At 45.3% G+C, this 13,476-nt stretch overlaps 1 protein-coding gene across 4 annotated transcripts in view; it reads right to left on the bottom strand.

Annotated features, from left to right (window-relative positions):
• CPNE4 (copine 4) overlaps positions 1-13,476 on the bottom strand; it is a 199,372-nt gene that overhangs the window by 129,382 nt on the left and 56,514 nt on the right. For all 4 annotated transcript variants that reach the window (XM_083404983.1, XM_083404982.1, XM_083404984.1 and 1 more), the window contains one exon: positions 8,954-9,136. In XM_083404983.1, the coding sequence (XP_083261109.1) occupies positions 8,954-9,133 (180 nt within the window). In that variant the 5' untranslated portion in view covers positions 9,134-9,136. The remainder of the gene's footprint in view (positions 1-8,953; positions 9,137-13,476) is intronic.

Raw genomic sequence — 13,476 nt, 5'->3', positions numbered from 1 at the left:
AAGTTAGTGGTACTTAGTTCCCACTGAAATCAATGGGAAAAGTTTGAAGTCAAGCTAGTCGTCCATTTATTTCAGAGGAAACTCAGTAACTGGATGCAACTCTGCATAAAAACGTTTCAAGAAAGACAGAGTATTTCTTCAGATACATCCATTAGACAATACAGGATGCATGCTGATAATTTTTTATGGGTCCAAAGAGATGACAGTCAATTTTATTTCTCGGCTTCAAAGTCTGAGAGGTAGACTGCTTTGAGAACATGTTTAAAAAGGTAAAGGTACCCCTGCCCGTACGGGCCAGTCTTGACAGACTCTAAGGTTGTGCGCTCATCTCACTCTATAGGCCGGGAGCCAGCGCTGTCCGCAGACACTTCCGGGTCACGTGGCCAGTGTGACAAGCTGCATCTGGCGAGCCAGCGCAGCACACGGAACGCCGTTTACCTTCCCGCTATAAAGCGGTACCTATTTATCTACTTGCACCCAGGGGTGCTTTCGAACTGCTAGGTTGGCAGGCGCTGGGACTGAACGACGGGAGCGCACCCCGCCGCGGGGATTCGAACCGCCGACCATACGATCGGCAAGTCCTAGGCACTGAGGTTTTACCCACAGTGCCACCCGCGTCCCATAATAGCACCTTAGAGACCAACTAAGTTTGCTGAGGTTTTACCCACCCAAAGAGATGACAGTCAATTTTATTTCTCAGCTTCAAAGTCTGAGAGCTAGACTGCTTTGAGAACATGTTTAGACCATGTCTAAACAGTGACTTTGTCTTGGGGCAGAGCCGAATTGAATCCAGTGTAGTTCATTATGGAACATCCATGCTGAACATTTTTGAAATCAATACAGGTAGTTGCCCCAGCATATGATACAATCATGCTGAAAGCAGCAGGTCTGTTTCCAGCCCATCTCCACTATGCATTTAAAGCAATATCATACCACATACATAGTCGTGATTTCCCCTAAAGGATTCTGGGAACTGTAGTTTGTTAAGGGCGCTTTGAGTTGTTAGGAGACCCCTATCACTCCTCACAGAGCTAAAACTCCCAGTGTTCTGTGAGAAGAGGGAATGATTGTTAAACCACTCTGGAAACTGAAGCTCTGTGAGGGGAATAGGAATATCCTAATAACTCTCACAGTCCCCAGAATTCTTAGGGGGAAGCCAAGTCTATTAAAGTGGTTTAGTGCATACAGGGCTTGGAACACTGACTGAATATTGAGATGCTTGAGGAATAGGGTCAGTTCAAGACAATTTGTTGCCTTATTTATTTATTTTATTGTATTCTGTTGCCTGAGCTGAAGAATGATGGTGCTTTCCACATAACGAAGCCAACTGAACTGGAAACTGAATCTTCAGTGTGAGAAGATAGCATCTCCCACTGTACCTGAGGGCAGCCGATCAGCTTAAAGGGCTCAGGAAGGCTGCACAACACACAAACATCTGTCCTCCAACATAAGGAAACAGCCCAATCATACTCTGCCTAGTAAGTAAGGAGTTCAGGAATTCACTCTCTGCCAATTCAGACTTGTACAAATTCAGACATGAACTCAGTGCACCTCTCCTGGACACATAGATCAGAACGCATACATTCAGATTTCTGATTTCTCTAAATTTTACAGTACAGTGGTACCTCGCAAGACGAATGCCTCGGAAGACGAAAAACTCGCAAGACGAAAGAGTTTTTCGTTTTCTGAGTTGCTTCGCAAGACGGATTTCCCTATGGGCTTGCTTCGCAAGACGAAACGTCTTGCGCCTTTTTTAAAAAACCACCAATGCATTCCTATGGGAAACCGTCAATACACAGTGGTGCTTCGCAAGACGAAAAAATTCACAAGACAAAAAAACTCGCAGAACGAATTAATTTCGTCTTGCGAGGCACCACTGTATAGTTTTCAGCTCAGTGTATCAAAATACAGTTTAAAATAATTTTGCGAGGAGAAATGCATAATTAAGTATGTGCAGGGTTTGTTTGTTTTCCCCCCAAAGGTGCAGATTAATTCAGAAACGGGGGGAAATTGATTCATGGATGAAAATATGCAAAAGCAACACAGGCCTTTTGGGGAATGCTATGCAAGTTGCCCTCAGTTCCACAGAAGAAATGTTAAGTACAATCAATTAATAGTGCCCTGCCTTGAGAAAAAACTTTGGAAAGTACAAGGGGGAGGGAGAAAGATCAGAACTGACAGTACCAGACAGGGCTATACTTGGGACATTAACATTTGCAGTTTCAATCAGACATGAAAAGTTTCCTGTGGGGAGGTTGCATTAAAAGGACTATTTCAAGAAGACATTTGATTTAATGTGGCAGCATCTGCAAGCTGTGAGCTAATGGACAGAAAACCCATTTTCCTGACAAGTAACATTTTTAAAAGGAGGGAAACCCACCTTTTAGAGCAGTAATTACTGTTTTTGGTTTTAATGGAAATCATGTTTTCTAGTGTATCCAGGGGGGCAATCTAGATTCATCTACTAGAATAAGCATTTGCTAAAATGCACGTTCTTCGCTGTGTCGCTTCACGACGCCAGCATAGATGGATGCGGCAAATTATTCCCTGCACAAATCTGTATTAACAAATGGTTAGCGTTGCAAGACAAATGTGAAGAAGCCGAGCAAACTATGGATGAAAGTCTGTTCGGTACGGTAAGCTCAGCGTTATCTTGGTTTCAGCATCACCACACTCCTGAAACACAACTTGTGTAACCCATCAAGCTGAACTTTACTCAACCAGCCATTTATAGTGCCTTGCCAAGGGCTTGACATTTACACCTCCACTGTTATTTTCAGTTCTGGGCAACAGCAACAATAAAAAATAAAAATGTAACAGGCCTACACAACTTTTTATCAAGCATCTGTTAGGACATCATGGGTGGCTTGTGGACTGCCTGATGGATCACAAGTTGTGTAGGCCTGATATAACAAGGGCAGAGTGGAGACATATCGTGGTGGGGGCTGATCTGCTTGGGGGTGAGACAAAGAACACAAAATAGCTCACCAGAGAAGCATCAAAGGGGCAACGCTAATGTAAGGCAGCCTTGAGAACATTTTCATCCACTGCCTTGCATTTTGTACCAGTGGGGGATAAAAACAAAGAAGCACCCCACCACACAAGGTGACTCCCATATTAGGGATGGGAGAGGAATTCGATCCAGAATTTTAATGAAACCTACATAATTTGCACATTTTGAAACAAACATCGGCCCAATCCAAGCTATCCTTTAAAATCCACACTTCTCTGAATTTTGAGGTGCAGCTTCCCAACTAAATAATGTGTAAAGGGTAAAGGTAAAGGGACCCCTGACCATTAGGTCCAGTCGTGGCCGACTCTGGGGTTGCGGCACTCGCTTTATTGGCCGAGGGAGCCGGCGTACAGCTTCCGGGTCATGTGGCCAGCATGACTAAGTCGCTTCTGGCGAACCAGAGCAGCGCACGGAAATGCCGTTTACCTTCCCGCCAGAGTGGTACCTATTTATCTACTTGCACTCTGACGTGCTTTTGAACTGCTAGGTTGGCAGGATAAATAATGGGTAAGGTAAAGGTACCCCTGCCCATACGGGCCAGTTGTGACCGACTCTGGGGTTGCGCACCCATCTCGCTTAAGAGGCCAGGGGCCAGCACTGTCCGAAGACACTTCTGGGTCACGTGGCCAGCGTGACGAAGCTGCAACTTGCGAGCCAGCACCAGAGCATCACACGGAAACACCGTTTACCTTACCACTATAAAGCGGTACCTATTTATCTACTTGCACTTAAGGGTGCTTTCAAACTGCTATGTGGGCAGGAGCTGGGACCGAACGACGGGAGCTCACCCCGCCGCGGGGATTCGAAATGCCGACCATACGATCGGCAAGTCCTAGGCGCTGAGGTTTTACCCACAGCGCCACCCGCATCCCAATGCAAATATTGGCGAAACTGGCATACAAAAATGCCTAATATTAGGGGGAGCTGCTTGCAAAATGTGTATCTCAGGCAAAAGTGTCTATCAGGAAAAATTCCTGTTGAATGTTCATGAGGACTTAGAAATAAATAAATCATGAACCGATGCTGAAATGTGGAGAGCTGAACTTAAGGCTGGGGAAATGAGAAACCGAGAGAAACTCAATTTCTTCCACCACTAGCTATCCCCACCTCACTTCTGCCTCAACCCCACCAACACACTTCGATTCAAGGTTCCAAAATCATACCCTAGGGGCATGTTCTCCTTGGGGCAGTCTTCTCCTGGGGACTGAGACCACTTGCCCTTGGCTCTTTGACTACCTCTCCCTGCCTCAATGTCCCCTAAATGTACCCCAGTGGCAGAGGTGGGTGCTCCCACTCCCCAGAGAGGGCCTTTTCCTGCTGAGGACTGGAACCACAAGTCCCAGAATCCCCAAATGGGAAACTGACACTCCGTGCCTACTCTGTTACTTTAGGAAGCATAGTTTCCCACTAAGGATTCTGGGACTTGTAGTCCTAGTTCCCAGCGGGAAAAGATTGAGGACATTGACCCAAGGTAGGAGCACTAGCATCTAGCAGGCTCCTTTCAAACCTATCCCTATCCATGATTAGGAGTGGGCTGGAATCAGCCACAAGCCTTCAAAGTCTAACACTATCCAGTATACTACATCGGCCCTGTGATACAGGGTTTCTGCAACTGTGGCATATCTGAGCTTATTTTCATATCGTACCTCAAATGCAATCATTTCTTTGGTAGTAAGCTTGAAGCTTTTTCTTGAGTGTTGTGCATTATCCCCCGACAGCAGTTCAATAACCTGCTTTGTAGCTGACAGATAAAGTGAGCAGCCCAAGCAGCTTCACGGTGTAACAAATTAACCTGCGCCTATTGCTGTCCGGCAAGAAAACATTGAAAGGATACAGCATCACCATCAAATCCTGTCCTGGTTGTCCCATGATCATATTATAAAGTAGTTGTGTTCTGTGTTATAAATCAAGCACTGCCGGGAGTTGTTTATTCCTGTTTTCCAATATATTTCTTATCAATTAAAAAAATGGTGTGGCGCAAGCAAATTTTTATTCTAAAATTGTGGTCCGGGCGGGGGGGCGGGGAGGAGGTGAGAGCTGCAAATCAAGTCATTTCATTTAAGAGTTTGCAATATCAAAATATTCAAGAATCTCTTTTGCATGAAGTCTCCACAGCTTTTTAAAAAATTCACAGCAGTTAATGTTTTGCAAGAAAATATCAACCCCAACTGGGTGGTATTCAACTGAGTTTTACTCAGAGGAGACCCACCCTGGGACTTTAGGGCAAAGGGTGGGTGATAAATAATCACAAAGAGAAGAAATGCCATGGTGCAACTGCAGCAGCACAACCGGACTCCTTTATCTGCCCCAGTTGCAACAAAACATGTCTCTCCCACATCAGTCTCTACAGCCACAGCAGGCGCTGCAACCTTCCAACAATTAGACCTCACCACCAAAGGTGCATTCCTACATTTTATCCCAAGGCAGGTGCATGCCAACCTGTGACTGAGTTCAGTAAATGAATTTCCACAGGTCTACGCTGAGTAAGAGGGAAGCGGGTGGCGCTGTGGGTTAAACCACAGAGCCTAGGACTTGCAGATCAGAAGGTTGGCGGTTCGAATCCCCATGACGGGGTGAGCTACCGTTGCTCGGTCCCTGCTCCTGCCAACCTAGCAGTTCGAAAGCACGTCAAACTGCAAGTAGATAAATAGGTACCGCTCCGGCGGGAAGGTAAACAGCATTTCTGTGCGCTGCTCTGGTTCGCCAGAAGCGGCTTAGTCATGACCCGGAAGCTGTATACCGGCTCCCTCGGCCAATAAAGTGAGATGAGCGCCACAACCCCAGAGTCGGTCACGACTGAACCTAATGGTCAGGGGTCCCTTTACCTTTACCTTACACTGAGTAAAACTTAATTGAATACAACCCATGACATCAAGTATTTTATACCTTTATCCACCTTCATCTTATAAATCCAACAGCATTTACAATAGGGGCAATTTAAAAAAAATAACCTGCTAATTTTAAATCTGGAGTATTTGCTTGAGAATTCCACACATCATTTTCGTTAACTCCAAGAGACACTGCCTTGGTCTGCAATCCTACCCCTTTTTACCTGGGAAATAGCCTCATTGTTCAGTGGGACTTATTTCTGATTCGATGTGGTTAGGACTGCAGCTGTGATCTGCAACTCATACCCCATGTATTTTTAAAAGGGAAATTGCAGCCACATTTCTAGACACTTCAAGATGTTTGTGTCATACCAGCTAGCACAAATATACATATTTTTAAGGGGAGGGGGTACGATTGTTTAAGAGGCAACAGCAGACATTTATGAATGTTTATAAGACATATGGTAGATGCCAGAGCCACTCTTTCTTGCTATTGGCAAATTCTGCTGCGAAATTTGTTTCCATAATTAATGTGTTTTGAAGTGAGTGACCTTATGTAACAACAGAATAAGCCTTAATTATTGTCGGTGATTAATCCATTCTGTTGGTTTTATTTTTAATCCTGTTATCCTAAAATTAATTTCCAATTTAAAGGTCATTTTACACGTTGGTGATATCGCATATGGCAATGCTAAGCCTCTCTTTCTTGTGAGAAATAAGAGTATCTGATTATCAAAGACACAGAGTGACTATCCACTGCCCTATAGGACAGGCTGGGGGATTCTATCCATATACATTTTCAAGCACCAGGCCAGTTGCCCATCCAGTCCAGCCTAGTGTTCTCACCAGATGCCTATGGAAAGCCAGCAAGCAGGACCTGAGTCACATTCCCCTCTGGTGGTTTCCAACAGCTGGTATTCAGAAGCATACTGCCTCCGACAGTGAACATAACCATCAAGGTAGATAACCTTGATGGCAGCTTTATCCTTTGTGAATTTGTCTAAACCTCTTTTAATTTATTATTTATACCCTGTTCAACTGGGCAGCCCCCAACAGAATATTAAAAACACAATAAAACATCAAACATTAAAAAGTTCCCTAAACAGTGCTGCCTTCAGATGTCTTCTAAAACTCAACGTATTTTTCGCTCTATAAGACGCACCTAGTTTTTGGAGGAGGAAAACAAGAAAAAAAATATTCTGAATCTCAGAAGCCAGAACAGCAAGAGGGATCACTGCGCAGTGAAAGCAGCAATTCCTCTTGCTGTTCTGGCTTCTGGGATAGCTGCACAGCCTGTATTCACTCCATAAGACGCACACACATTTCCCCATACTTTTTAGGAGAGAAAAAGTGAGTCTTATAGAGCAAAAAATACGGTAGTTGTTTGTTTCCTTGACATCTGGTGGGAGGGCATTCCACAGGGCGGGCGCCACTACCAAGAAGGGCCCTCTGTCTGGTTCCCTGTAACCTCACTTCTCGCAGTGAGCGAACCGCCAAAAGGCCCTCAGAGCTGGACCTCCGTGTCTGGGCTGAATGATGGGGGTGGAGACGCTCCTTCAGGTATACTGGACCGAGGCCGTTTAGGGTTTTAAAGGTCAGCGCCAACACTTTGAATTGTGCTCGGAAACGTACTGGGAGTCTAGCAGGGAGGAAGCAGTGAAGAGCAGAAGCTAAACGTCTATGAGAAGTGGTGAAGGCAAGCTTTTTTGGGGCAGGGTGGCGTTGAAGTTACAGAGCTAGATTTCCAGAGCTGGAGAGTGGGCACAGCGAAAGCTTTGATCTCTGGAGATGAGCCAGCCCACCCTAAGCCAAGGTCAAGGCTGGCAGATCTTTAGCTGTCCCAAGGACAGTAGAGATGCTAAATATACTCTGCTTTTTCAGAAGGGGTTTTTTTGCACATTCCCATTGAATGTAATATAATATCCAACTTCCAAGTGACTTCAATAGGATTATATGATCCTAGCTTCGTAACACTTGGGTCAAGATCTCAATGCCCTGTGAGTTAAGCAGGAAATAGTTCCCTTTTGAAGTCAGTCTCGGGAAGTAAGCATACAAGCAATATTAACTTTTTAAGGTGTTAAATGGCCTCCTTCCGGGAAACTTGCTGCAACAAAAGAGGGGGGAAGGCTCCCATTTACAGGCGTTCTTACCAAATAGGGACCCATGCTATGAATGCAAATGGAAGTTTCCCCTGCTTTGCCTATCTACCAATCCAGCACGCAGGATTCCTCATGCAGCTCCTGTTACTAGATTGGAATTTTTGGATTGTGCACATTTCTAAATATGCATCCTAAAATATACATTTTAACACATTTGGGTGAATGTTTTTGAGCAAAGAATTGTATTGCGAAATCTGGAGAAGCGCAAAACCTGAAGGATAAGTATGTTCTGATCTGTGTATCAATCTAGGAGGTGTGAATTAAATGTGCAGACCAAATGAAATTCTTCTCCATTCTTAGTCATGCATACAGTATTTTTATCATTGGGAACATTGGGGAAATAATACAGCTTTCTTGCATTGCAACCCTATTCATTTCTACTTGGAAATGAATCCCACTGAGCTCCATGTGCAGGGGATATAACATCTCCAAAAGGAACTGCACTCTTGATTCTTCCTCTCACCAGCATTCCTTACATAATCCAAATAAGTTGGTCTATAGGAGGAACAACTGAAGCAAAATAGCGCCCTTAAGTCCTCCCTGATTTTAGCTTAAGTCTCATTTGAAATCAATGAGATACAGAAATGCTTTAGTGAGACAGTTTTCAGAAATCTTTATTTTTCCTCAACCAAGTTAGAAGTGGGGATTTTTAAAAAAACATAAAACCTATTTTTCCACCAAGCAGCAGATTCCTTTTGTCATATTATAAGCCGCTTTCTAACCCTGATGGATTCAAAAGTAAGGGGAGAAAGGGGCTGATGCTAGCCCAAAATCTAAGCAGAGCACCTCAGTGGCTGTAAGCTCTTAGCATCCCCAGACTCCCCAAAGGGCCTTGCTGGATTGCAGCCTAGAGAACTGATTAATAGTTTTCAGCAGCAATGGGTAGTACAGCAGGATATCAAGTCAACTGCACACACATAAAGCCTCCAATATACATTTAATTGGGCACCTACCTCAAACCACTGCCCATGCGACTGCATTTTCAGGATGACACAAGGATCTGGCTTGGAGAGGGCATCTCTGTCTGATATGCTTTTGCATGCGACTCTCAGTTCCACCTTCGTCAGACATGGGCTACTAAAGATCCCCAGAGTATTGGCTGCTGATTCATAGATGTTGCTCATTTTCTGCATTCTCTGTGGAAAAAGAGGGAAAGGTCCAATGGTAAAACCACTTTTAAACAGGAACACTGTATTTCTTGTATCCGGAGGGAGATTGTTCCAAGAATCTTCAGTTCTCGAATAAGGGACAATTTCTAACCAATAAACCAAGCATGTTTGCTCGGTGTGGTCTTTGGTTACAAAACCAAATGGCACTCAGGGCCTGAACATGATAAATCAATGAAATCAGAGCCGTCTTCCCCATTGGTGTTAGTGGTTCGTTGCGCCAGGGCACCGGCCTCTCAGGGGCGCCCTAGCGAGTGGGGGAGCTGCGCGGCTTTGCCGGCAGCCTCTCCTTTCCCTGCATGCCTGCCAGCTGTGCCCCGCCAACTATATGACTGGCAGGCATGCAGCTTCCTTCCCAAGCCTCTGCATCCGCTAAAGATGGCCCTGCTCCCGGTCGTTGTCCTCCTCCTGCTTCCTGGCAAAAGGTGGTGCGCAGCCTTCCCGGGCGCCCCAATGCCAGAGAGCAGGTCCACCAGCCCCCTCCCTTGTTTTGGCGTTACCGGGGGGGGGCGCTGAAGGGATCTTTGCACCACGGCACCGGATATGCTTAAGATGGCCCTGAATGAAATTATTATATATACTCCTACTACTTTGAAGTACACACAGATCTCACTACCTGAACACAATGTGTTTTCAGGAAATCATTGGTTAGGTGAACGTTTGCATAACAAGTTGATGATATCCATTGATTCCGATGGGAAATTTTAAGGCTGCTTATTTGTTTAGAGTACACGCAGGTCCAGCTGTTTGGATGTCTAAATCTGTGGTGTGCATAGCGAGGTTTGAGTACTAATTCCTCATGTCTGTTGCCGGGGTGAGGAGACAGGAATATTGGAGTGGGAGAGGTATTGCGGTGGAGTGGAGTAGCTGGAATTTTGAACAGCAGCACTCTATTCCACAACAGTTTGTTGCAGTCCCACTGACAGTGAATTTCATGGTTCATATCCATCACACATGCAGTAAAACTGGTGAATTACAGAATGCAGAAGGACAATGATCTTTTGAAATGATATTGGTATATTCAGTTGGTATAGAGATAGCAGCGGCAGAAAGCACAGTGTTAAGAAGGATGAGCTGGAACAGAAATCTTCCATTCAAATATCAGCTCATCCTTGAGCGCAGCAGGTGGCCTTAGATAAACTACTGGCACTTTCCCTTATGTCACCATTCATAATAACGTAAGGGCATAAGAGGATCCTTCCTGGGTTCCTATCTAGTCCAGCCCAGCATTCTCTTTCCCACAGTGGCCAACCAGATGTGCACAGTGAGGCCAGGAGCCAAGCGATGAGCACAACACTTGTGACGCACAGCAACTGGTATTCAGAGGCACGCTGTCTCTGATCCTGGCCAAGGAGCCATCAAAAGTATCCAGAGATTCTCCAGGGATTTCCATGACGGTTGTAATGATTGCTGGAATCATGCATGTGAAAGTGTGCTGAACAAAACTTGTTCTCCAGCAAAGGCTGATCATCTCCCAACCAAATCTGGGGAGCTGTTTGTGGCAGAAATGCATCCTCTGTGCATCGGTGGCGACCTTACTGCAACGTGCCTCTTCCCGGGGATAGTTGGGCTGTTATTCTTTGGCTGTTGACTCTCCACTTTTTTAAAAAAAACTCTCACGAGAATGTATGCAGCTGCACATTCGCAGGTTGCTATTGCATTGGATTTTAAATAAGCAACCTTGGCATTTTAATGAATTTATGGCAGGGCTGCAGAAACTCAGCCATAGCTGCCAGGTCACACCCCACACTGACTTGGCTCTGCACTCTTCTCTAGTGATTTCACTTGGCTGGAATGTGCCCTTGTATTTCACAAATACTAGAATCAGAATTTTTCTTTTGATTTTTAAAATGAGCTTTATCTTCCTCCCCCCCCCCCTTTTTTTCTTCTCTTATCTACTTTGCTTTTGTTTACTGCTTTGTTTTGTTCTTCAATGTCCTCTACTGTGGGTTAATGAGGGTACTCACATGAAGGTGATGGATGGTTGTTGAAGGACCCTGTGTGAGTGGCATAGAAGGGAAGACCTCCCAGGGTGGGAGGCTGGGAGAAGAAAGGGAAGCTCCTAGGTGAGAGCTGGGAGGGCCCACCACCTTCTGTGTGAGACAAGGGTTAAGATCTACCTTTGAGAGAGGGCTTTGAAGTTTGCTTGCCTGGATGGAGGATGGAGAGTTTCTCTCCATATCCACTTTTCCCACACCCTCCACTGCCATGCGGCCCCCAGAAAGTTACCCAAGAGGGAATGTGGCCCCTGGACGGAAAAAGCTTCAACAACCCTGGTTTATGGGTCAGCCATTAACCGGTGGGGATTGTCTGGCTTAAGTACCAATATGTCAAGGCAGTGGCATCAGGGAGTGTTGAATTTTGAAACTTGCTAGGGGATAGATGTCCACAGCTTCAGAGTTACAAAATTATTGGAAAGTTTTGTGTCCTTTTCATCTCAAGCGAGCAATGGGGTGGGGTGGGGGGTGAGGAGAGTATCATCACCCCATTCTGCTACATTCTAGGTTATTTAAAACATTGCACTTGTTCCACCTTTCCAAACAGATTAGATGGGGTGTTAACATTTGCATCATTCCAATCTCACAAGACACTTGAAATGTACTGTAATAGGGCTGGTAATGATTACACCTAAAAACAAACCAACCTGGATGACTTCAGTATCAGGAGAGGTGGAGGGAAATCTCTCCAAGGAACAGAACCTGATTGCCTCATTCCGCTCGGATCTAATAAATATCTTTTCTTCTCCTTGATATAATGCTATACACTTAACCTACTCCTTCTATATGCAGCATCCAAGGACAGAGTGGGGCTTGTGGTTCTTCCTCTATTATTCCCATCACCCAGTCACTCTATTCCTACATTACTGACACGGAGTTAGGAAGTAGCAGGAGGACCAACTAGCCCTTTGCTACTGGCCCTTAAGTGTAATCACTAATTTGCAATATTCCAGTAAAGCTTGAATGCATGGAAGTTGGGAGGATAAGAAAAGTACAGTGGTACCTCGGGTTAAGAACTTAATTCATTCCAGAGGTCTGTTCTTAACCTGAAACTGTTCTTAACCTGAGGTGCCACTTTAGCTAATGGGGCCTCCCGCTGCCGCCGCACGATTTCTGTTCTCATCCTGAAGCAAAGTTCTTAACCCGAGGTAATATTTCTGGGTTAGCAGAGTCTGTAACCTGAAGCAACTGTAACCCAAGGTACCACTGTATTTTATAGCACCTTTGATCACACCCAAACCAGACTGCATAAAAGGCAGATAAAAGGAATATTCTGCTGCATCTTAAATGGAGAATTATGTACGAGTAGTTGTTATTATAGTTTGCTTTAGTATTTCCCCCTCCAATGTTTCACCAGCACATTAGTATTTTATTAGCCGCTTCCTTCAGTCCTTCCCTGGCGAGAAGCTAGTATTTCTGAGAGGGAGATAGTACAGAAACATGATGGGTTTGAGAAGGAAGTGTCCTCTCTAGGTCACACAGTAATGCATTTTTCATTCACTGCCACGTTGATTTCATTTTCCCTTTCTTTCATCAGGGAAAAAGGTACATCATGTCACCTAGGGACTCCCTTGCAGAGTCATTTCTCATTAACCAGTGACACACCTCATGGCAGAAGAGATAGCTGGAAAAGAGACCCATACACAAATAGAAGGTGATTCAAAAAAAGGATTTTTTTATATACCGTAATTTTCGCTCCATAACACGCAGTTTTTTCCTCCTAGAAAGTAAGGGGAAATGTCTGTGCGTCTTATGGAGCGAATGCCTACAGATGGCAGGGGAATCTGCTGCAGTTGTGAGCAGTCCATGGCTCGCTTTGAAACTGCAAAGCGGGTGTAAGCGGCTCCTGTCAGCGAGCCGAGCCGGGGAGGAGGGCAGAGCGGGGTTGGCTGCTTTAAAACAACCCCGTCCTCTATGTCCCTCTCTCCTCCCCACTGAGCTGCTAAGTAGCAGCAAAGCTTTTCAGCCAGCCTAGCCGGGAGGAGGGAGAGAAGCAGAGCGGGGTTGGCTGCTTTAAAACAACCCCGTGCTCTCTGTCCTTGCCTGCAGTTTTTTGCTGTCCAATTTTGGATTAGCCACTGTAGGGGCTCTGTGTGTGTGTGTGTGTGTGCTTGAGCTATCGTTCTCCTCCTCCTGCTTCCCGTTCACTCTCCCAGCGCCCCTGCGCTCTCCTGCGACTTTAGGATTGATACTCTGTGTGTCTCTGTGTGTGTGAGGGATTGTTCTCCTTCTCTTGCTTCCCATTCACTCCCCCAGCGCCCCTGCGACTTTAGGGCGACTTTAGCATGGATCCACATGGATCCTCAGGATTTT

This window comes from Podarcis tiliguerta (genome assembly GCF_965153285.1).
Source record: "Podarcis tiliguerta genome assembly, chromosome: 12".
In the NCBI taxonomy this organism is placed as follows: domain Eukaryota; kingdom Metazoa; phylum Chordata; class Lepidosauria; order Squamata; family Lacertidae; genus Podarcis; species Podarcis tiliguerta.
Note: the sequence above shows the minus strand (reverse complement) of the source record. Positions and strands in the feature narration are given on the sequence as shown.